This window comes from Balaenoptera physalus (genome assembly GCF_965194825.1).
Source record: "Balaenoptera physalus genome assembly, chromosome: 1".
Classification (NCBI taxonomy): Eukaryota; Metazoa; Chordata; class Mammalia; order Artiodactyla; family Balaenopteridae; genus Balaenoptera; species Balaenoptera physalus.
This window is the reverse complement of record NC_138882.1, coordinates 121,072,878-121,098,839: the sequence shown is the minus strand read 5'-3', so window position 1 is coordinate 121,098,839 and position 25,962 is coordinate 121,072,878. Positions and strand designations below refer to the sequence as shown.

The 25,962-nt window shown below is 36.5% G+C and overlaps 1 protein-coding gene across 7 annotated transcripts in view; it reads right to left on the bottom strand.

Moving 5' to 3' along the window:
• Nucleotides 1-25,962, bottom strand: part of COL24A1 (collagen type XXIV alpha 1 chain) — a 408,506-nt gene that overhangs the window by 34,408 nt on the left and 348,136 nt on the right. For 6 of the 7 annotated variants that reach the window (XM_082409988.1, XM_082409994.1, XM_082409992.1 and 3 more), the window contains 5 exons: nt 5,537-5,644; nt 3,757-3,864; nt 3,611-3,664; nt 2,947-3,009; nt 92-145 (listed from right to left, as the gene is read on the bottom strand). In XM_082409988.1, the coding sequence (XP_082266114.1) occupies nt 92-145; nt 2,947-3,009; nt 3,611-3,664; nt 3,757-3,864; nt 5,537-5,644 (387 nt within the window). The remainder of the gene's footprint in view (nt 1-91; nt 146-2,946; nt 3,010-3,610; nt 3,665-3,756; nt 3,865-5,536; nt 5,645-25,962) is intronic. The other variant, XM_082409993.1, reaches the window with a different exon arrangement.

The window sequence follows — 25,962 nt, the reverse complement described above, 5'->3', positions numbered from 1 at the left end:
TGGAATACTCTAGAATAGGATTAAGTAAAAAAAAAAATATATATATATAAAAGGTAAAAAAAAAAAAAGACCTGTATTGTGACAAACTTACAGTTCTACCTGTTGGGCCTATTATACCTTCTCTGCCAAGGGGGCCAGTGTTTCCCTGTTGGGGTTAAAAAAAAAAAAAACAGTCAGTCTCAATGCCAGTATAATTCAGGAAAATTCTAGAAAATGTCTTGCACAATGGCAAAATAGTCCATGTCCACATAATTCCAGTTTTTATTACAAAATCTTATGGTATTAGCAGAAATCATAGTAATTTTGATTTGACGCAATTCTGCATATTATTATGGTTTCCCATTAGGAGAATTAATCTCTGTAATTTCTAACAGACTGTTAAATCAGCATTACAATTTTTATGTGGTGATAGCTTCAATGGTGCCATTTTATATATGTGTCATTGCATAACAAATGCAATTACTTTATGTAACAAAGACTACGTAGAGTCATGGACAAAATTTTGAATAAATTTATTTACAGATGTTGAACAAGCAGATGTTTGAGTGACATGCAGCGTGGAATTGAGAGAAATTATGGGAAAGAACCAGAGGGCATCATTTGTGACCAATTAAACTTCTGGTTTCTTCATCAGTAAAATAAGAACGCCTACTGCACAGGGCCATTGTGAGAATTAAATGTGAAAAACAATTTTGCAAGTGTAAGCTGCTATTTGATTGTGAAGATAACCTTGAATAAGCTGGATCTCTGGTCAACTCCTCCCAAACTAAAAATGGAGCCTATCATTTCTTAATGAATACAAAATACATGTTTTAGTAATTTTCCCTCAACCTCCACCCCCGCTACCACTAGCTTCAAATTTCAGTGTTTCTAGCTCCACTTAACGTGGCATATATAAATGTGGCTATCTAACAGTCTTTCGCTTTGTCCAACTCCGGCCAAGATACAGAAAATACTCAGTGGAGATAATTATAATGCCATTCAGTCTATTGACAAATAGCTTTAAGATTAAGTTGGCTTAGAATGAGAAATTACCTGATACTCTAAAAAGTAAATCTAATGAAAGCAGTTTTAAATATGAAGACCTACTTTAAGTGATAATTTTTAAATATGGTTCCCAAATCACAAAGGTCCACAATCAAGAGGCTTGATTTCTTAACCTAATCAAATATATCCTCTAAATTGGCTTATTACTGAAAAAAAAAAAAAAAGCCAAGAAAGTGTCAATCTAATAAATTTGACCATGATCCACCTCTCGGAAATAATGATTTGTACATATTATTCAGTCAATCAGATGTGGATTCAAATTCCAGCTCCTCTACATACTAGCCACATATGGCTTTCAGCAAATTACCTTTCAGAGATTTAGTTTCCCTACCAGCAAAATGGGGATAATAGCATCTCTCACAGGATTTTTATGAGGAGTAAATGATATAGGGACATAAACTGAACACCAGTACCTGGTACATAACAGTTTTTTGCTAAATATTAACCTAGCAAGACTTTTCACTTGTCTCTACAATGACTTAATAGGAATATCTGCACTTATAAATTAGTATTTGTGAGCTAGTTACCATAACTTTACTATTGGAGAGCTGATAAAATTTCTGGGGCTGCAAAGCAGTATAGGCTCAGATCCTGGCTTATAGAGACACAGCACCTCATGTGACTCTGCTTAGGACAGAGGCTAGGCAGGCAGCCAACTTCTCTTTGACAATATCAAGAAAGGATTTAATTAATTGAGAACTTAATAAAATCAGAATGAATGAATTTAATTAGTGGGGAACTTAAGGTATGTAAGAACTTAAAACAAATATTTATTACAGAGAAGCCTATCCATACGTAACCCACCTGTGGATGATAAAGAATTGGACTTTACCTAAAAGCACAAGCTTTCCATGGTTCCTGAGAAATCATAAAAATAACTAATACATTTGCACCTGGAGAAATGTTGAGAGGGGCCTTTAAATAAACATTTCCCATGACAACACTGCTCTTTGTATTACAGAAAATAATTTATTGTAAGAGTTAGGGAAGCGGCGTAGGATTTTAAAAATTTGACTTTTCATTTAATATCTTTGCACAAGATAGTGGTTTTCAGTTGTAAAATTCTTCTTCAAGACTCAGTTCTCCTTTATCTGAATTGCTCTCCTTCCTCTCTCTCAGCTCTCTCCACCCTTGCCTTAGCAGCTGCTGTTAGCCATAGAGGTGCTACTACCACAGTCAAACCAGTGGTTGGCTTTTATTTTTAACCTTTTTTCTCTTTAGTTTTATAGATCATCTCATCAGTTAGGAGAGAGTGGTTAATAAAAACAAAAAAGCAAACAAACAAACAAAAACAATAACCAGTTACTGCTGGTGACTTATCTATCCTACTTACGTTCTCTACAGTTTGCAATTTCAGGCACTAAACAGCTAACTGGAGTTCTTCAGAGCCCTGATCTTTCCAACTCTTTAAGGAGTTCCTCGTTACTCTCTGGGGATACCCACCCCTGAGCAGAGGAAACACAGCTATTGGGAAACATTTTTCAAAGTGTGGTCTGAGGAGCTCTGGTCATAGACAAGCCTCCTCCAGGTGGTACACGGGGGTGGTCTCTAGTCCCTGGTTATATTAATGCTTATAACATGAAACTGCTTTATGTTTTTTGTAATATATTTATTAACTGGTGTGAGTTAATAAACATATTATCCAGTAGTTACATTAATTCTTTTTTTTTAAAGTAAGAACTGGGCAGTACGGGTGGTCTGTGGGGTCTTTTGCTCAAACTAACAAACGAACTGAAAAAGGTTGAGAATGTCTGCATGTGCTCTAATGAGTTTCTGTTTTAAGAGTCATTTTTTAAAGTTATTAATTTGGAGTATATTTATTTTAGAGTTCTTAACCCTAATTCCTGTAGTCAACAAAGAATCACAGTATCTGGGAAGGCAGAACGACTTCATACTTACCCTCTGTCCAATAGGACCTTTAGGACCTGATATTCCAACAGTGCCAGCATCTCCCTCAGGACCCTAGAAACACAATAAAAAACAAAAAGCCAAAATATGAACATTTACTACATGAAATAATCTTGTACCAACGTATTAAGAATTGGCTCTTAAAAATGGAATTTGATAGTTAATGAAGTACAGGCTTAAGTATTTTGGAGGAATTGTACTGAGGTCTACAGTTTACTTCAAAATACATCAAAAATGGATGGAGAGAGGAGGAGGTATAAATAGATGGGTAGGTACATAGTCAAGCAAGTAGAGTTAAATGTTTTGGTAGAATTTAGGTAATAGGTATATAGGTGTTTACTCATTCTCTCAACCTTATGTTTGAAATTTTTCAAATAAAATGTTTGGAAAAACAAAATGAGAAGAGACAAAAGCAAATTATTCCATAAAATTGCTAGGAAAATATATAGTTACATAAGTCAAAATTAACATATTCAAAACTCAAATATATTACTCTGTACCAACTGAAATTTTGCAGATTAAAAAAACAAAAGCTCAAGTCAGAGATTAAATATTGGTATTTCAACATCTGTTTTTTGAACAGATGTTGAACATTGGTATTTCAACATTGGTATTTCAACATAGCCAGAGATGAGCAGAAAATATGTAAACATACTTTGGGGCCTGGGAATCCTTGGAAACCTGTCAAACCTTGAATGCCATGTTCTCCCTGCAATGTTAATAGATATGATAACGATTATTGTACGATGTTGGCCTGGTGTGTAGAATAAGTGCTTAGTGAATTTCTGAGTTGTCACCTACAGACTGCCCTTTCATGCCAGGCTCTCCACATGGTCCTTGATCACCTTGTGCTCCTCGGTGACCTCTTTTACCTGGAATTCCAGGTTGACCAGGTAGCCCTTGTTCACCCTATGGACAAAAAAAAAAAAGAAAGGTTATCTTGACTTTAGAACCTATAAACATATTGGCTTTTAAATGAAATCTAAATACCGGCCCATCCTCAGGCATGTGTACAAGGCACTGGGGAAGTCAAAATCTGCATGATCGTTCTCCCCACCAATAGTTTCCACATACATAATATTTGATTACAATGAACGAGAAGTGTAGCAGTAGGGAAATAGAATTCCAGAGATTGTGGTCATGACTGTGGAAAGAGGAGGGAAGAGGGGGCCTGCAAAAGTAGGAGGAGGATAGTGGGGCTACAGAGAGAATGGTGAGGGTGTAGGATGTGTGGAGGCATTTGTATGTGATGGAACTTGCATTTTATTTGAATTGAAATTATTTTGCTGTGTTTTTCTTACATACAGAGATGATTCAGCTATCTGATACCAGAAACAGAGCAGAATCTCTTGAAGTGTGAACCCTGGTTTTTGCCATGAGTATCTTTTCAATTCCATCATTAAGAAATTTCAATTATCTGTTTCCCAAGATTCCTTTGATACCAATCCTCTTTATCCCCTAAAAGGTCACTTTAAAGACATAGTTTATTATCATTATTTTATTTTTAAAAGTCAAGTCCTTTTAAAATTTATTTTTATTTTGTTTTTGAAATGAGAGTTGCAATAGCTTTTACCATTTCTAAAAATAAACTTAAGAATCATGTGGAGTTTATAGATAAGGTAATGAAAAATGATGCTTGGTAGACTTTGACCAAAGCTTTAAGATTTGCAAATTATCCTTCACTGTATTGAGATAAAGATACAGCTTTGGGACTTGACAGACTGGATCTTTTTATTTGCAGATTCACACATAAAAGGTAGGGATCTTTCTTATTTCTTTTCCTAGCTTTAGCATTTGCTCAGCTATCTTGTATTTCAGTGGAAAGGGATATTCATGGTATAAACATTAACAGAAAGGCTCAAACTATAAACAGTAAGCTGCTGGGTCATCATTTTCAGTTTACCCATATGGGTCAGAATACCTAGAAATTCTTTATAAGTGGAACTCTGAAAATCAAATTAAGAGGTAATAATGATGAGGGCGCCAATGTCTTAATCCTAGTCTTTTATGAAATAGCATTAGATACGGGACTAGTCTCTTGGTGGTCTGGGTCAAATCTGCACTGAGATATTTCTAAGAGAGGTTTTGTATGGAAAGCCTATTGACATGTGGCAATACTCCTGGCAATGAATGTTAAGGCAAGACAATTACTATCACTTTGACTTTAAGAAATAATCTGTACTCCTATCAGATTTATTAATTGGTTGGTTAGGTTCAGAAGTAGGGGAACAGGAAGTATAACTGAGAAAGTATGTAACTGGAAGTAAATAAGATTTTGCTGTTTTGGAGGAGAAGGTGGATGACAGAAAGGGAAGAAGAACCAAAATGAGTCAAAGAACATTTTTTAAAGCATGACCAGTCCTGGGTTTATAAGTAGTTATGGCAAATGACATGCACTGTGGCTATCACGGGAGATGGCTATGTCAAGGCCACACACTTTCGTTTTTTCCTAATGTGTTTTCATGATTAGCCAAATTTTATTAAAAGCTATCAGTCTTACCATCCTGTGATCTAGCCAGTAAACTCAGGGCCAGGAAGGATGGTCAATACTGCTCATCCATCAAAACAAACATGAAAGTACCTTCGGGCCTAGAACTCCTGGGCTTCCTGGAAGGCCCGATGAACCCTTGGCTCCTTGAGGACCTGGAGACCCAGCCAGTCCCATTCTTCCTGGGCTGCCTCTGATGCCCTAAATAACACAGATAAGAAATGAAGACTGGTCCAGCTCCTAGAAAATCCATCCAGATGCTCAATAAATGAAGGAGGGGGTGGTGTTCTGAAAGGCTACTGTTGATACACTGCCCAGGTTTGGGAGTTATCCTGGGCTTCTTTCCCAAATAAGCAAAATGTTTAAATGATGTTTTGGCTCACCAAAAATCTCTAATTATAGTTAATGGAATGGTCTTGGGTTTTTAAAATAAAAATACTGAGGCAGCACAAAGTCCACCTCTGTACTATCCACCAAAGTCAGTATCTTCTGACTAAGTAGCCTAGATGTGAAGTATGTTTGTTACATTCTAACTTTCTGTGTTATACTCCTGTGTGCATGACAACTCTAATTAACATACCCTTAAGAAGAATATTCTTCTTATTTTGGTCATTATTTCTCAATATATACAAATACCAAATCACTACATTGTACACTTGAAACTTATATGATGTTATATTGATTATATCTCAGTTAAAAAAGAATATTCTATTTTTCAATCACACATGACTCCAGAAAATTTGCTTCAAATAGTTTAATTGGGAATAAAGTTAAGTAAGCAAACAGTATTTCCTCAAAGCCAAATCCTCTAAAACAAGAATAACAAGAATAGTTATTACATTTTCACATGTTGAAAAAATCAAAAGAAGAAGAATATTTCAAGATGTGGAAATTACATGAAATTAGAGTTTCAGAATCTGTAAATAAAGTTTTATTGGAAAACAGTAATGCTCATTCATTTATATATTGTCTGTGACTGCTTTGTGCTATAATGACAGGGTCCAGTCATTGTGGCAGAGACTAAAAGGCACTCATTGCTTCCCACTACTGCCTGTTGCATTGCAAATTGCAGTGATGCAATTATAACTTGACAGTGCTTTGAGAGGAACATATATTGACTTATTGTGAGATTTTATTATCAGTGCATATCCGTTGTATCAAAACAAGAAAAGAAGAAAAAAGTGGGCTTTGAATGTTGTACTTTTAAGGCACAGTGGAATGTGGATTATTTTGTGATCAAATTAGATGTCAAAGCTTTGTGTTTATTATGCAATGACACTATAGTTGTGCTAAAAAAAAAGTACAATATACATCATTATCATACCAAGCATTTGACACAATATTCCCACCTCACAGAAGTGTAACAGAAAAATTAGGAAACCTAAAACTGAGTATCTTACCACAATAAAAATTCTTCACAAAAATTTGAAAATGAAGTTGCAACTAAAGTTAAGTTTCTGAGTGGCTCATTTGTTAGTCCAACAAAGTCGCTTATTGATAGATTTAATTAAATCGTGCAGCAAAAATAAACTCGTTTCTTAGCATTTTGGCAAGAACAATTACTTAAAATGTCAAGGACACTGGAGCAGCATCAATAGTCAATTGAAAAATAAGACAAATGCTTTCAAGTGGTTTTCCTTGCCTCTTGATTAATCGACAGATGTTAGTAATACTACTCAGTTGTTTATTTGAGGAGTCACTGCTGAGTTTGAAGTGCCTGAAGAATTAACCTGTATGAATAGTTTGTGGAGAGACTATAGGTAAGAATGTTTTCAAGTAAGTTAAAACATTAAATCAGTTCAACCTGAAGTGGTATCTGCTAAAATGTGATAAAACTGATGGCAATGGATAAGCAATGCATAAGAAAAAGACTAACTAGACAAATTAACAAAACTTGTGAAAATGTTAAGGTATTTAGAGCTATGATTATTCATTGTATTATTCACCATCAGGTACTCTGAGGAAAATACTTGAATCTAGCATATGTTATTGAGCCGGTACTGTCAAGAGTGAACTCCATTGACTCTTGTAAATTTAACCTTCGGTGGTTCTGTGAATTTTTTTTGTCAAAATAGAAACTGAATATCCTGACTTTCTCTAACATGTAGCAGTTTGATGGCTTAGCAGGGATAAAGTTATATTGAGATTTTTGAGACTATGATTGAAGTTTTTTTGAATGAGAAGAACTACCCTCAACCTTTATTATGGAATGATAAGGCTTTAGAAATTAGATTTTGCTGCAGACTAATTTAATGTTTATCTATGAATTCAACCAAAAATTGCAGGGCAGAACAATGCTCACATGTGAAACATACTGTGATAAAGTCATTTTGATGACAACTAATGTTTGAATCACAAGTAATGTCAAACAGCTTTATACACTTCCTGTGCTGTCAAAAATTAAAACAAGAAGTGAGATCTCCATTTCCACACAAATTTGCGGTGGGTAGGTTTTCTGAGCTCAAACACTTTCAGCCTTTGAAAGTGAAAAGTATTTTCACTTTCAAAAGCATTTCTAAAGCATTTTTCAGACCTAGATGCAAGAAATTTCTATATTCAAAATCCATTTAACTGTTCACTTGAGGAGTTCAACCTATAATTTCAATTGGAAATGACTAATGTACAATATAATGACATTCTAAAAGGCAACTACCAAGAGAAGAATCTAACAGAATTTTATAAATTCCTTCCAAGCAATGAATATGCTCAATTAAAATCATATGCTCATGAACTGCAGTATTTGGCAGTACATATCTGTGTGAAAAGAATTTTCAAAGATGAAATATGTAAAACATGCAAAATCTCATTCTAAGTCACATTAACAAATGAAATTTTGATGACAGCAAACTGTAATAAGCTAAATGTTATCCCCCTTGCAAAAGAATTCTGTTTTTCTCATTAGTAGACTTGTATCACAAAAAATTATACATTAATATATTTTAAATTTCATAAATAAAAATTTTGTGAAAACTTATTTTCTTTCTTGTTACATAAGTTCTTAAGTAATACCCTTGATTTTGCCTCTTGCCTTGAAAACTCAAAAACAGTTATTAATATTTACAGAAAAATTTTGCTGACTCCTGTTCTAGGAGATGATTGCTACTTTCTGAGTTGATTCCTGGGATAATAAATTGGGTTGTGTAATAGTTGTTCCATGCATTCAACAATATTTGTTGAATATCATCTATGTGTAAAGAAGGTATCATGAGAAGCCCTGTGGAGAATACAAATATAAATAAGATATGGTTTTTATTTTTAAGAAGCTTAAAATTAAGTTAAAAAGACTGTAACATATAGTTATAATAAAGGCAGAAATGTAAAAAAAAAAAAAAGACCAGATGAGAAAAGAGATATAAAGTAAATACTAGAAAGGTTCTGAAGAGGGGAAGTTACCTTTGGTGCTAATTAGAAAAGAAATTACTGAGAAGGTAGGGTTAACTGGATCATAAGGTAAAGCTGTTTCCCTTAGAGTTATAAATGTGGTAGGAGAGATAACTGACTCCAGATAGGCTAGACTCATTTCTGTGGAAGGTCTGCTTGGGAGAATAGGATTTAAAAGGTAAAGCCAATTTTGAATTTAATGCTAAAGCACTTTTCCTCTTTTTAAAAAATGTTTCCTCCAAATTATCACATATCTTTTTATTCTCTTACTGGTGGTAAAAAAAATAGTTCAATATATTAAAAAATTACCTTTTCTAAGCAGATTTTCTTCATGATCACAAAACTCACTAAAATAATGAATAAAATCATATTTTCTATCACTATCACTAGGTGCCATGTACTATGCTCAGTGCTTAGGACATAGGCTCACATTCCTTAGCTTGACCTTCAAATCTTTTTTTGTCCCAATCTACATCAACCATTTTATCTCTCACCATTTATCTATATTAGTGGCTCTCAATATTTGTAAGGAACCATTATGAGGGCAAAATCTATATAGGGAGGGAGGAAGGGAGCGGGGCATGACGGAGGGAGAGGCAAGGGAGAGAGAGAGAGAGATCCACATTGTGGACTTAGGATTCAGGTGGTGTGGTTCTTCCACGTTGCTTGCACCTTATCCTAAGTCATTAACCTATGCTAGTTCTTTCCCTTTGCTTCTTGCTATGTGTTTTACATTGATTTGGTTTAATTTGGTCTGGGAGCCTTTTGGTTCCATATCTCTGGGATAGATTATCTGGTAGTGTACTTTCCATATGAACTATGAGAACCCTGGAGACATGAGATGGTGCCATTTTAGAGCTCATCAATACAAATGAAAGCAAATCCAGTCATAGTCACTTGAGACTCTGGGATACAGAATTTCAAAAATGTTCAGGGAAGGGACTTCCCTGGCGGTCCAGTGGTTAAGACTTCACCTTCCAATGCAGGGGGTGTGGGTTCGATCCCTGGTCGGGGAGCTAAGATCCCACATGCCTCAGGGCCAATAAAGCAAAACATAAAACAGAAGCAGTATTGTAACAAATTCAATAAAAACTTAAAAAAATGTTCAGGAAAGATATAAGTGTTATACCAATGGCCAGGATTCTAACGAGAATATGACTATAGGAAAGGCAAGTTTTAAAAACAAAATTCAGATAAATAGTGCCCTTCCCAATAAAAACAAAAAGAGGTTGAAAAACCTGAAGAAACCAGTGGCCTGAAGAGAAAGCAGATTCTACAAGGTCATAAATAAAAGATAGAAGGAAGGACATGGAAGCCAGGAAGAAAACAAATAGACCAACAAAGTCGCTCCAGAATTAAACTAGGTGATAGGTTACAAAATACGAATGAGTGTAGAATTAAAAAAAAAATAATGGGTTGTCTTTCAAGACTGAGCGTATCCTGTGTCTGGCTGTGTTAGACAAGTAGTGGATCCCAGTTGGAGAGGAGATGTATCACATGAAAAATCACCCTAGAGGATTTTAGGACACCTCAACATTCCGCAGTTCTAAAATAGTACCACTTTACCTCACTTTACTTGTAAGTTTAGGTATTTTTAGAAATCTTTATTCTCCAACAGAAAAAAAATGTATCTTTTGGGTGATACATGAACAATGGACATGCAAAGACTGCTGAACATTCCTGAGGTCAATAAGTATTTTTAGTGAGAATAATAAAGACCATATGACTAGTCCTTAGGGTTAACTGTACACGAGAAACTTCGTTTTACTTGCAGCGCTATCAGACATTTAACACAGCACAATAAATATGTTCCAAATCATTTACTGTCACATTGGTTTCTTAGAGAGAAATTTGAGGAAAGAAGCAGAGTGTTCTGTACAAAGTTCCAAGCAATGTTTCATACAAGCAGAGAACAAACATTTCTTATTATGAATATACAGATGGATGAGTAATTCTGCTTTCAAGAGAAACAGATGCTAATCCCTAGGAATTCTTTCCAGTGTTTTCTAAATGATTTGTCTAAAACCAATCAGCAAAGTGTAAGTCACTCTGAGCAAATTTTAAAAAGTAAATAAAATCAGAATTACTATTAATTTGTTCAGAGATGCTGAGACCAATCAATAGTTTACCTGAGTCTTAAAAAAGTTAGTAAAATGATAAGAGTACATGATGTCTCATGGCCAAAAACTTTCATTATCCTCAGATAGAAGGCAGTCTCCCTACTGAAACTGGTTTTGACTCTGTAAGAAAGTGTCAGTTTTTACAGGACTGAAGCTGATGGCTGCTTAAGCCTTGGGTTTCTCAGGAAACAAGTACTTGGATCAGTAATGACAACAATGTCAACCACAACGACAAGAGTTACTTTTTATTGAGTGTCTTCTATGTATAAGAAACTGTAATGGCAATATGGTTGTGTTGTTTTATTTAATCTGATGTCAGTTAAGGAAAGAAAAGGAAGTTGCTTTCCACTTTGACTTCCCTGTGCAGAAAGGAAGGACTAGTTTAAGTCTGCCTTCATCCTGGAACGAAATGGAAAGATCTGGTAAGGAAAATGGGGCTAACTACACATATTAGAGGACAGACACAGAGACAAATTTTGGAACAATGATGACTGGTTTGCATTTAATAGTGAAACATACCAAAGAGAACATTATGCTGTTTGTTATTCCCCAGGCCCCTTGGTGTAGCTGACTTATTCTCATTAGAATTAAAACAAATATATTAAGAAATAGAATGTGCTAAATAAAGACAACAATAGAAATCCACATTTTAAAGAGGATTAGCAAAGGAATACTATCTTTAAAGTTTTGAGTAAAATGAAATTTCTTTTATGTGAATTTCACTGATTTTTCAATAGTAGATTGATAAATTTAAAACTACACTGAACTTAAATTAGTTGATGTTTTTATCTAAAATAAAATTACTAGGAAAACAGTTTTTTTTTCCTTTCCCTACAGCCAAGCACCCTCCTCTGTGCTCATAGCTTATGTTTATATAGTTACTTGCTGTATGAGAAAATAGTAATTAAAACTAATTTACTTTCTGTAGTATACAAAAATAAATGCGACGACCTAATTTTTTTTTGCATAATATTAGGCAATGTAAGTACAGTACTTTTAAAGCCAGCAAACCAATGAATTATAAAAGTAATACTTTGCTTCCTTTACTCCAAGCAACTAAAAACACTTCTGTTTAAGTAGGAATTTCTCATTTTATTTGGCTTACTAAATATATCCCTCCTAGGAAAGAATTGGCTGTTTAAAAATATGTGGGGTAGTAATTATTAGGTGATTATATGCAAGGCTACATTATACATAAATATTGTAGCATTCATAACATTTTCCTGTAGGGGCAATCATAAATAATGTGGCCAAAATGTTAGAAATAAGATTTATGAATGAGCTGTATACCAAAGTTAGGAGGTAACTTTAGCTTTGAATCGCTAAACATGTTAGTGCCTATGGAACTCGGAGTGGGATTGAATTGAGGCAAGTCTTAAGGTAGTGAAGATAGGTCTGCTTGACTCAAGTCCATTGCCAAGAGCATACACAACTAACTGTTGTTCAGTTTTAATGGATACAGGCATTTCAACATTGTACTACCTCACAGAAATTAGTTACTGATTTTCATAGAACAATTGGTGGTTTATCATTCTTGCAAAATAGACAGTTTCAAATGCCACTATAATATTGGACAAAATAAGTGTAGCCTATGAAATCTCCTTTACCCAGGCCTCAGCCTATAATCACGGGACTAATGGGGAGTGAAGGAGGATATTTCATCTATTCTTTGACTCTTAGCATGACTAGGCATTCATACCACCATGAAGAAATGAATGTCCATCCTTTTTTCAAAAATAACAAATCTGTACCCATACCATCTTGCTTGATCCTCGGATAATCCTATTATCACGCCAAACTTTTTCCTGCCTACAGGTCTTTTCATTTTGGGTCTTTCACATGGCAAGTTCTTCCCTCATTCTTAAGTACTTGGGTCAGTCTTACCTTCAGTCCTTAGCTCAAGTGTAAGCCTTCTCAGTGAGGCTGCTATAGTCTATTCCATCTATAAGCTATTTCGCATTACACTTTATCTCAAAATCTATTTCCCATTATGCTTTCTTTCTTTCATAGCATTTCCACAATTTAGAATTACTTGATTTGTTTATAGACTACTACCCAATTACTAGGTTGATTCATATTAAATTGTGACTTTTTTTAAGGTCAAAAACGGTCAAATGTCAGCAATTTCCTGCTGTTGCACGTATGTTCCATGAGGGCTGTTCTTTGCCCATCTTGTTCACTGCTATCTTCCCTAACTCCGGGCTCATATTGTAACTGAGCAGGACTCTACGGGGCCTTCCCAGGACAGACCCATCCCCCATAGCCTCTGCTTTAGCTCCCCTCTTAAGTATCTAGATTATAGTATCTGATGCACATTTCCTGAGTTGCTTTACAGATACTAAAACCCCCACTAAATGGAAGAAATTAACTACTTGATGACCATGAGCACATAGCCCCCAGTCCCACTGGTGCCTAAGCACTGATAATGTTAACCCCTCTGACACACCACCCTGTAACCTCACCATCAACCAGAGAATTTTTTACAAGCTAATCACATATCCTGTGACACCCCTCCCTCACCTTGCCTTTAAAAATGCTTTGCTGAAACCCATCTGGGAGTTTGGGCTTTTTGAGCACTAGCTGACCAGGACTCCTTGTATGGTGCCTTACAATAAATGTTGCACTTTCCTTCACCACAACGTGGTGTCAGTGGATTGGCTTTACTGCGTGCATGCAGGCTAGTGGACCCAAGTTTCGTTCAATAACACTGTTACGTATTAAACAAATATTTGTTCACTGAATGTTAGACTAGCCATGAAAATTATTATGAAAAGAGAGTAACTCAATAATAAGTGCATGCACCACCGTACTAAGCACTTCACATATAAGATCTCATTTGGTTCTCATGAAAACCATATGAATTAGATATTATTGTACTAATTTTATAGATGATTCTTAAGATAAGTAGCGAACACATCTTAATTTTAAACTCAGGTTTCCAAAGTCATAGTTATTATGCAAAGGACATTTATTCTTCAAATATTTATTGAGCTTCTTCTAAATGGGACTGACACGATGCTAAGTGCTAGGGATACAAAGACGAATAAAACAGAATCCACGTTCTATAGAAGTTTACAAATGCCTGGAGGAGAAAGACATGAAGATCAGTAATTAGAACCCATATGATCCATGCTCTGATGGAATCAATGTGCAGTGAGTGTACAGAAGTTCCAGCAGGCATGCTTAACTTTGACTGGAGAGTCCAAGGAAGAGATAAACGTTCAATTAAGTCCTGAAAGATCAAGAAGTTGTTCCTCCTAGGGAAAGATGGAAGAGTCTTCCAAGCAGAGGGAATAAATTACACGTACGAAGGCATGAAAGTGAGGGAAATACACAGAATTTGGGGCAATGTCTAAGAAATTAAGCATACTTGAAAAAAGTATAGCACAGTGGTTAAGAACATAGGCTCTGAATCTAGATTGTGTGATTTTGAATTCTGGCTCTATTATTTGTTGTCTGTGTGACCTTGGGCAAGTTACTTACTCTGAGTCTCAGCTTCCTTTTCTGTAAACTGAAGATAATAGCTATACCTACCTCATGGGGTTTTGGTGAGAATTAAACAATGTCATATATATTCAGCACCTGGAATAGTGCCTGGCACATATTATTTAAAAAAAATTTTTTTTGCACGTTTTAACATCTTTATTGGAGTATAATTGCTATACAATGTTGTGTTAGTTTCTGCTGTATAACAAAGTGAATCAGCCATATGCATACATATATCCCCATATTCCCTCCCTCTCACCCTCCCTATCCCACCCCTCTAGGTGGTCACAAAGCATGGAGCTGATCTCCCCGTGCTGGCACATATTATTTAACAATTGTTTAATAACTGTTAGACTAAAATACACAGCACATGTGAATAGCAAGGTAGAATGTAAGACTGGAAATGTAAACAGGCCAGATCCTAATGGAACAATATTCCACAAAGAGTATGAACTTTATTGGATTCGGAGTCATTGAAGCGTCAACTAGGAAAGTTACTTCCTTTAGCGAATCTTTCATTTTGTTGCTAATAAGCAGCCAAACAGGCTGAGTTCTGTCTGCTCTGGAAGAGTTCCTAATGAGCAGTAAACGGGCCAAAACAAGCAGAAGGGTGGAGAAGAGAGAGAAAGTAGCAATCAGGATAAAGCCTAACTGGATAATCAACCCCTTAATAATCAAGAGGTGACAGGATTTGATGAATGTAGATCTGGCTGACGCCGGTATGTTTCTTCCTCCAAAATACTAAGAAATATATCTTCCTCGAAACAGAAGTTTCTTTGGGGTGACCAGCTCATAAACTAGAGAACACACAACCCAGAGGGGTGCCAGGGCTGCTGGTGTTCCTAACAGAGGCTTCTACGGTGGTCCTGCTACTCTATGCTTGGATCATGAGTGGGCTGATGAAGTGTGTTTTTCCTTCTTAAGCTGGACACAATTCACAAGTGGAAAATGCAAGACTTTCAACGTTCTTTTAGGACAAGCATCTCATTTTAGACAACACTTAAGCCTGTGTTCACCTGAGAAAGTGCATAGTCAAGATTGAAAGGCCTTGATTTGTCCTAAGTCAAGCTGTTAGTTTTGTTTCTTTCCCTCTTTTCCAATAACCAATTTTATAGTTGCAGCAGTGAAAAATAAAAAAACGGGTAAGCCTTCATTTTGATGACAAACAGATTTATGATCTTTGCAGGGAAAAGTTGTTTTCCTTTTTCATAAATGAAAACAGCATGGTAGACTCATTTACTACAGATGTGCTAAGTTGACTAGTCTCAAAACACTCATTTATTTATACAGAAGGAAATTCACACAGTCAACTGTGAGCCTCCCCAATACTATCCTTCAGTTACAGTCACATGACTTTAAAAAAACATTGAAACTGCAGTGTGAATATGCCAGGAATACTTTTAACTCCTTTGACCACATCAAAAAAAAGAAAGAACATTGTTTAGGAAAATCAGGCAGTTGCATAATGCTAGAAATCCCAGAATAAATATTTTTCTCAGTGGAAAAATCCAGCAGTCTTTAAAGGTAAGCCAAAAAGCACCATGGTGCCATGATTTGAAAAAAAGAAAAAACAACAACAACAAAAAAAAAGACCAATGGAAAGATGTCCTTATCCTTGTTGAAAATATTCCAGGGAATTTGCTAGTATTACTTTCTCTTAAGCAGTTTTTCTATTACCATAGTAGGTTTCAGAAATAATTATCTTAGAAATCACTTTTCCTAATGACCAGTTTAGCCACTGTACCTAATTTCACTGAACAGACTTGTCCCTTATAAAGCAGTATAACTAATTTCATATCAAACATTCTACAGGGAGCAGAAACATTTGTGGAAAATATTTCCGTATTCATAAATACCAATATCATGTGTAAACCTTGGGGTTGAAAGGGGATTCTTCAAGGGAAAGTTATTTTGTTTTTATTTCAATGGTTACAAAATGCTTCAATACTTATGACATCCTGATTTCTAAGTATGCGTGTAAATCTTTTCTAACATTCTTTGAAAATGCTAAAAAGTAGGAGACAATGAGTTACGATCTGATACCTAATTGCTTACTAATGGAAATACCAGATGCCACTCAACTTCATGGCCCTGTGAGGTATACTGCAGCAGTATTCAACATTATTGTAATTCATTTCAATTTTTTCACCACAGAATTCAATGAGCTTTTTATACTAGTCATATATAAAGGGATATGTGGCTCAGAATCTGTTTTTTTTTTAATAACTTACAATTAGAAGTAGAATAACTTACTAAGTGGAGTTAGAATATGCATGTTTTGTTATCTGACCAATTGATACTCAGATTCTTTTTTCCCTTGATTTTAAGTCTTCAGTCTCTCCATCTCTACTAAGTCCCTCTAGCATTTAAATATGGTTAAGGCTCTCTCATTTAAAAATAACTTTCTACCATAGCCTCAGTTTCTTCTCCAGTTATTGCCCTACCTTCTCCTTCAGAGCCAAATTTCTCCATTGGATTGTCTGCATATCTTGATTTCCTCATACCCTCTCACTCCTCAAGCACTCCATTTGTTACTGACCCCATTAATCAAATCAAATACTCACTTGCTAAAGTTACCAATGACCTCCATATACTAAAATACAATGATGATCATTTTATCTTATTAGATTTCTGTATTAGGTGGGGGGGCGGTCCTTATCTGCAAACATCAGAAACCAATTAAGCAAAAAATTTACTGAAAAGATATTGAGTAGCTCATATAATCACAGATAAATCTAGAAAACCAGGTTTGGAAAATGGGTAGAATTAAAAGAAGACTAGGCAGCCAGAATTTAGACACTGTAGTGAGCACCGCACCAGCTGCTGGACATTGACCGCAGTCATCCTTGGACACTGAGTGCCAGTGAAAGTTACTGCCACTGCCACCAGAACGGAATCTCCATTATCGCTGCTTCTGTGTCTTACTAACTCCTCAACGGAAGGTGTGGGTGAATATAACTGATTGCTTAGGCCTGGGTCATAGGCCTACATTCTTGTTTCAAAGAGGGAGTGGAAGGTAAGAGTCTAGACTTTTTGACTTCAGTAGTAGAAGGTGGCTTCCCATCAAGACTCAAAAAAGAAAGGAAACATAAAAATTTCTGAACATAAAAATGGGGTCAAGATGCTGAGTAGCCAAAAAACAAAACCAAAAACAGAATAAAACACATGTCCAACAAACTCTCTCATGATGATTAGACACAGTCGATGACTTTCTCTTTGATATATTCTTAAGCTTCCACGACATTACATTCTTTTTCTCCTATTATGGCGACTCCGTCTCAGACTCCTTTGTCATCTCCTCTTCCTTCTTTACCTGACTTCTAAATGTTAGAATTCCTCACCACTTGGTTCTGGACCTTCTTTCCACTGTTTATCTAATATTTGTGTGTGTTTTTCTTCATTTGCTCCCTATATCCATTCACTGCCCCTTCTCTATGTTGCTATTTGTATTGAGTCTTCTGATCCATGAACATAGTGTATACACCATTTAACATTTGGGTCTTCTTTAATTTCTGTCAGCAATGTTTTACAGTTTTCCGTATCAAGTTTGCACATTTTTGGGGGGTCAGATTATCCCACTTTGATACTACAGTAAGTACTGCTTTTTAAATGTCAATTTCTGATTGTTCATTGAGTATAGAGAAATACAATTCATTTTTGTATATTGATATTGTATCCTGCAACCTTGCTAAATTCAATTATTAGGTGTTTTTTTTTTTGGTAGATTCTGAAGGATTTTCTACATAGATGATCGTGTTGTCTGTGAATAAATAAAGACAGTTTTATTTCTTCCATTCCAATCTGGGTGGCTTTTATTTCTTTATCTTATACTGACTAGAACCATTGGTAGAAGCCCCAGTACAGTGCTGAATGTGTCATATAAATGTAAGAGGATAATAAAGATATCTGTTGGCATATGAGGCCACAGAAGGTTTATCTCACAAACACCTACATTGAAAATACTTTTGGGAGGAAGTACTCAAATAATAATAAAAACAAATTCAGGAGATTCTATAAGGAATACTGAAAGTAATAGTGACTCAATAGCTTAATTAAGTTTACTACTATACTAAAAAAAGAAACAAAGGAAATAAAAAGAGAAAGTAGGTCAGAATGGCCGTCATCAAAAAATCTACAAACTATAAATGTCGGAGAAGGCATGGAGAAAATGGAACCTTCCTACACTGTTGGTGGGAATGTAAATTGGTACAGCCACTATGGAGAACAGTTTGGAGGTTCCTTAAAAAACTAAAAATAGAACTACCATATGATCCAGCAATCCCACTCCTGGGCATATATCTGGAGAAAACCATAATTCAAAAAGATACATGCACCCCAACGTTCACTGCAGCACTATTGACAATGGCCAGGACATAGAAGCAACCTAAATGTGCATCAACAGAGGAAAGGATAAAGAAGATGTGGTACATATATACAATGGAATATTACTCAGCCATAAAAAAGAATGAAATGCTGCCATTTGCAGCAACATGGATGGACCTAGAGATTGTCATACTGAGTGAAGTAAGTCAGACAGAGAAAGACAAATACCATATGATATTGCTTATATGTGGAATCTAAAAAAAGGGTACAAATGAACTTATCTACAAAACAGAAATAAAGTTACACATGTAGAAGACAAACTTATGGTTACCAGTGGGAAAGGGGGGAGGGATACATTTGGAGATGGGGACTGACATATACACATTACTATATATAAAACAGATAACTAATAAGGACCTACTGTATAGCATAGGGAACGCTACTTAATACTTATAACAGCCTATATGGGAAAAGAATCTAAAAAAGAGTGGATATATGTATACGTATAAATGATTCACTTTCCTGTACACCTGAAACTAACACAACATTGTAAATCAATTATACTCCAATAAAATTTTTTAAAAAATCAGAATAAGTTAAAAAAAGAGAATGTAAATGCATGAGAATTATAGGTCAAAATTCAAGGTAATGTCAAAAAATGATGAAGGGAAAGAGTGGTTTATAGAAACAAAAGGACATGAGAACAAACACAAGTACTTGTTTTGTTAGAGGGAAGATACAGTTACTGATTTATTAAACAAATCACTAGAGTTAAACAAGGACATATTTGGTTCTTAAATTCCGGGCAACTGCTACAAGAACATCAACTGAAAGAGAATAGGTAACTTTTAAACCTGCAGAAGAGAATTCAATCTATCCAATGGAAATCAGAAAATAAGAAAAAAGAAACAAAACCCCCCAAAGATAGTATAGGACAAGGAAAACACAGAATTAAGATGGCAAAATATTCTTAATAGAGGAATTTTAGATGCATTCTCTCTAAGATTTCAAGCAGTAGAAGGAGGTCTGCTATTACTGCTACTGTTTAAGATAGTATTGAGGGTCCCTATCCACCTATGTGGAAAGAAAAAAAATGAGTTTAAGAAAAGAGTTAAAGCTGCCATTGTTTGAAGATATTACCTACCTAAAAATCCAATAGGATCACAATAGCAAATTATTAGAAATAAAAAAATCCAGTTGTATAGAATGTAATCTAAATCAGTAATATTTAAGTAAGTAATAACTAACTAGAAAATAAAATTAAAAAATAAGAACATAAGGCCTTTATTGAGGGGCAATGTTGCATATTGATAAGAACAAAGAATATGGAGTTAGACTGCCTTTGTAGCTATGTGACTATGAAAGTGACAATTTTTGTTTTGTATAAAATAAGGATGATAATTATATCTATCTTATAATATTGTAAAGATTAAATGAGTTAATACAGTAAAACATTTATCATGGTACCTGGCACATACTAAGTATTACATAACTTTTTACCATTATTATTATGGAGAAAATGTATTATAAGATCTTATATTGATAAGATGACAAGAATAAATATTTTATCTCACATAGATAATTAAAAGGTTAAGATATTAATTTTCCCCAAATAAATCTAAGGCAAACCCAGTGATAATTCAAGTTTATGTTCTGTTTTTAAAGAAACTCAAATCTAATCTCAAATGTATGTGGTAGAAGTGTAAAGAAGGGGCCTTGCCCTACTAAATATGGGGACATAAGACAAAGCCGTAGTAATAAAAACGATGTGATAATACAGATAGACCAGAGATCAGCCAACTTGTTCTGTAAAAAGGCTGGACAGTAGATATTTTAGCCCATGTGGGCCACTGGTCTCTGTTGCAACTACTCAGCTCTGTCATGTAGTGCAAAAGCAGCTATCTGTAAACAAATGACCGTGGCTGTGTGCCAATAAAATTAATTTATGAATACTGAAATTTGAATTTCATGTAATTTTCATGTGCCACAATACATTATTCTATTTTTTTCTACCATTAAAAATGTAAAAACCATTTAGCTCACTGGCCATAGAAAAATAGGCTGATTTGGTTTACGAGGTGTAGTTTTTTGACACAGGGAACAGATTGCTGATGCACACCATGTATAGAGAGAACTTAAATAGTGTTGCCTGGATATTTTCTGTTTGCCTTTTGAGATCTGCCCTTTTCCAGCCTGATCTGTGACCCAGCAGGTTCCCTTACTGGTGAGTCACATACCAAGGGCACGTGGATGGGAGGGAGCCCACCCTTGGTGAAGGCAGTAAGGGAATGCATTGTTGGTAGTGAATTGTTTTTTGGGGGGGGGGTGGTATTTTTTTTTTAATTGGGGTATAGTTGCTTTACAATGTTGTGTCAGTTTCTGCTGTACAGCAAAGTGAATCAGCCATATGTACACATATATCCCCTCTTTTTTTGGATTTCAGCCAATCCACTGCAACTCAACAAAGGGAGAGCCAGGGGAATAAGTTATTTCAGTCTCCTTCTCCTGTCTTCCAGTCCCCTAACAGTACATCCTGTTAGCCAAACTCTCTTTTTTTGGATTTCCTTCACTTTAGGTCACCACAGAGCACTGAGTAGAGTTCCCTGTGCTATACAGCAGGTTCTCATTAGGATGAACTGGGAGATTGGGACTGACATATATACACTAATATGGATAAGGTAGTGAATTTTTAAAATAATTTTAAAAGTTGCTTTTGTTTTCACCATCACAGACTGGCAATTCTAAACAATGTCAGTGATAAAATAGTCCTCCCTGCCAGGGCAGATTGTTCCTTTTATCACTCTTACTTGGTTGAGTTTGGCTAACAGGATGTACTGTTAGGGGACTGGGAGACAGGACAAGGAGACTGAAATACTTATTCTCCTGGCTCTCCCTTTGCTGAGTTGCAGTGGATTGACTGAATCCTTCTATTGAAGGTCTCAACTCCTGCTAAATGGCTCTCTCCTATGGCAATAACTACTTTCTCTATAATTTTGTTCCCCTTTCCTTTGTCTCTTTAGGCCTACTTTAGGGGTTGTAGTGACGCCCCACTGTTGCTATCCCTCGGGTGCTTCAGCATCTCCTCTTGGTTTTCCTTAGCCCTGCTCACATTTTTGTAAGTAGTCCCTTTATTAAACCTTCCTCAGTTGCCCCACTGTTTTTAGCTAGACTGTGATATGTAATTGGTAATAAGAGTGAAGTCAGGAAACTAACCCCACAAACGGGATTCTGAGATTGGTTTGCTCATAATCAAGGAATGCTCAGATAACTTCCTTGTTGTGGATAAACGGACACTAGTCACCTGTGGTATGCGGTGGCATCATGATTATTCAAATTAGCACTGGCCATGACATTAGATTAAGTGCTGCTGGAGGGCAAAGTGTCAGAAGATCATGTGGCCTTGGCATGTATTCACTATGGTGAACATAGTGACTATAAAGACTGCGTGATCAGAGGGCAGCCTCTGAGTGATCTAGAGAGAATACAGAGAAAGAGACAAAATAAAGGTCTTGCACGCTCAACTTAGAACATAATGAAACACCAGAAAATCCCCACGGCAGCTTGAAGGAGTCTTTCATCTCCTATAGTCCAAGGCAGATATGGCTAAGGACCCAAACTACTGTAAGGTTTGCGGAATGTGCATACAAATACATCTGCAGCTAACCAGACATCTTATGCTAAATAAGGGCACTGGGTGTGGAAAGAGTAGAACTCCAAGACAAGGGATGGGGATATCTGAGCAGACATGGGCAAGACTAAGAACTGTGAACCTCAACTCCCTCTTAGTCCTCCTTGCTTGTGGAGATAGCCACCTGCTCAAGCATCTGGGAGCACCATGAATAGTCTGATGGACTGGCAATTTGAAGCCTTGACTCAACTACAGCCTACAGTTAATGAGGTTGAACGCTATATCTCCCCTAGTATACTGCGTAGGAAGGGGTTCAAATGCTCAGGAAGATAGAAATGTGGAGACAGATTGATCACGCGCAATCTGGTCAACCACCCTCTAACCATGGCCCCTGAAAGGGATCAAAGAACACTCCTTACCAAGGTGTTAAGAAATGTCATAAGAATAAAGTTCCCTTATTTAAATAGGAATATTGGACTCTGAGCGGTAGATTCTAGGTGACAGTGCTTTACTATCAGAGAAAAGGTAGAAGCAATTATCACAGTAAGCCATAGGATGTTTTGACCTGCAGAGATCTGTGCTGATGGTTAGTTGATCAACGATCCATAGGAATTAAATATACCATATGCTAATATATTGATGTATAGGTAGAAAAATTCTAGGTCTGATGGGTATTATCCTAATTAAAGTCACTGTACTTGGGATTCATGGCCTCTCGCTCAGTTCCCAGACTCAAGCCAGTTCCTACATCAGACTCCCTTGATTGAGGGGGAGGCAGGTTCTCTTTGAGGAAGAACCCTGCAATGTGGTCATAGGTGTACACAGTGACTTCTGCCCTAAGCCTTCTGCAGAGGGACGTGTGGTCATTTACCAGGTGACTGAACACTGGGGAAACAGAAACTCTCAGCCTTTCTGGGGGCTGTTAGATATTGGATATGAACTGATAATAAACCCTGGAAATCCAAAATATCATCATGGCACTCTGGTCAGAGTGTAAGTTTATGAAGGCCAAGGGATAAATAGTGATAAATGCAGATTTGGCTCAATTTGTTTTCCCAAGTGGGTCCAGTAGGACTGTGAGCCCAGTTTTTGTTTTTGTATTGTTTTCTCCAATATCAGAGAATAGTAACAATCCCTCACTTATAAAGTAAAGGCTACTGTAGTAGGAAGGGAAGAGACATGTGGAAGCCCCTGCAACTATCTCTTCCTGCCCCCTTCCCCACAATGTACACCTAAGGTAACACCACATGCCCCTGTAGAAAACTGTTCATATTAACCACCACATCCCTGTGGAAAATTGTATATACTATGGCCAAAAGACCTGAAGATGCAAAAGCAGTGATCCTACCATATCCCATATCCATTTTACTCATCCGTTTGGTGCACACACCAGATAACTCCAAGACTTAAACTTACAAACTCAATGGTGTGTTGATGCCAATCACAGCTGCAGTTTCTGATATGGTGTCTTTGCTAAACAGTATAGCGATTAGCAACAGCAGTTACTGACCTGGTAAAAATACTTCCTACCAACATTCCTATCAGTGAAGATGATCAGAGGCAGTTTGCTTGCCTTCACAAGGCAGAAAGAGCTGTATCACTTCAATGCCTTATCTCAGTGCTGTGTCAGCTCAATTTTCCTCTCTGTCATAAAACAGACCTGAGTGATATCCTTATAGTCTTGACATCTCACAAAATATCAGGCAGGTCCATTAAACTGAGGCCACTATGCTAACTGGACCTGGAGAGTAGAAGAGAACAAGCACCCTCAAGATACACCAGAGGATAGGATTAAAAAGTTCACGGGACTGCTAAATGGAAGAAGTTCCTAGGGGTAGTGGTTTGGGGGTACATCAGGATATCCTCTCGAAAGCAGAGACAAGTTGTTGCACTCTGCATTGCTCATCACAATAAAAGAGGCACAATGCTTGGTGAGCCTCTCTGGACTTTGGAGTCAATCTATGCCACCTTGGGTATGCTGCTACAACCCATTTACCCACTTACTGGGTAGCCTGTAAAGTTGCTAGGTTTTTATTGCGGTCAAATATATATAACATAAACTTACCATTTTAACCATTTTTAGATGTATAGTTCAGTGGCATTAAGTACATTCACATTGCTGTGCAACCATCACCAGCATCCATCTCCAGAAATTTTTATGTTCCAAATTAAAACTGTGTACCCATTAAACAATAACTTCTCCAAATCCTCCTCCTCCCAGTCTCTGGCAACCTCCATTCTATTTTCTGCCTATGAATTTGACCACTCTAGGTACCTCATATAAGTGGAATCATATACTATTTGTACTTTTGTGTCTGGCTTAGTTCACTTAGCATGTCTCCAAGGTTTATCCATGTGGTATCATGTGTCAGAATTTCCCTCCTTTTTAAGACTGAATAATATTCCACTGTATGTATATACCACATTTGGTTTATCTGTTTCACTGTTGACAGCCACGTGGGTTGTTTCCACCTACTGGTTACCGTGAATGCTGTTGTTATGAACATTTGGAAAATTTCTGTTCAAGTTTCTGCTTTCATTTCTTTTGGATATACACCCAGGAGGGGAATTGCTGGATCATATGGTAATTCTATATTTAATTTTTCAAGACCTGTCATACTGTTTTCCACAGCGGCTGCATCATTTTACATTCCCATCAGCAATACACAAGGTGCCAGTTTCTTCACACACTTACCAACACTTGTAATTTTCTTTCTTTCTTTCAATTTTTTTATTTTTTTGGATAATAGCCATCCTAGTGGTTGTAAAAGTGGTATCTAATTGTGGTTTTGATTTGCATTTTCCTAATGATTAGTGATGTCGAGCACCTTTCCATGTGATTATTGGTCACTTGTGTATCTTCTCTGGAGAAATTCAAGTCCTTTGCCAGCTTGCTAGTTTTGGGTGGCCCCCGACGAAAATGCTCTGCAGCAGATTCAGGATGCTGTGTAAGCTACCTTGCTATGATTGAGCAGATCCAATAATATCAGAAGGGTCTGTGGCTGGTAGAGATGCTATATGGACCCTTTGATAACCCCCATAGGAGAATCACAGCTTATACCCATAAAGTTTTGGACATAAGCAACGCCTTCTTTGTCAAATGTTATTTCCCATTTGGAAAGCAGTTCTGGGCTTGCTCTGGTTGAAGCTGAATAACCGACCCTGAGACATCAAATGACTATGTGTCCTGAACTGACCATTATGATCTAAGTGATATTTGATCCACTAAATCATAAAATTGGCTGTGCACAGCAGCGTTCACTCCTAAATGGAAACGGTGTATATTGAGACTGGGTCCTAACAGGTCCAGAAATCACAAACAAAATATGCAAGCAGGCAACTGAGACTTCTATGATACTTGTTCTACTGCCTTACCACTGCTCCTTCAGCCTTCCTAGAGAATTCCCCTTACCAGTTAGTAGGGTAGAAAAAAGTTCAGGCCTGATTTATGGATAGCTCTGCATTGAATGTCAACATCTGCTAGAAGTGGATTGCTGCTGCATTTAAGCCTGAAAGATATCAGTGAAGGAGACTCTTCCCAGTGGGCAGAACTTGGGGCAATCTGTATACATGGGCAATCC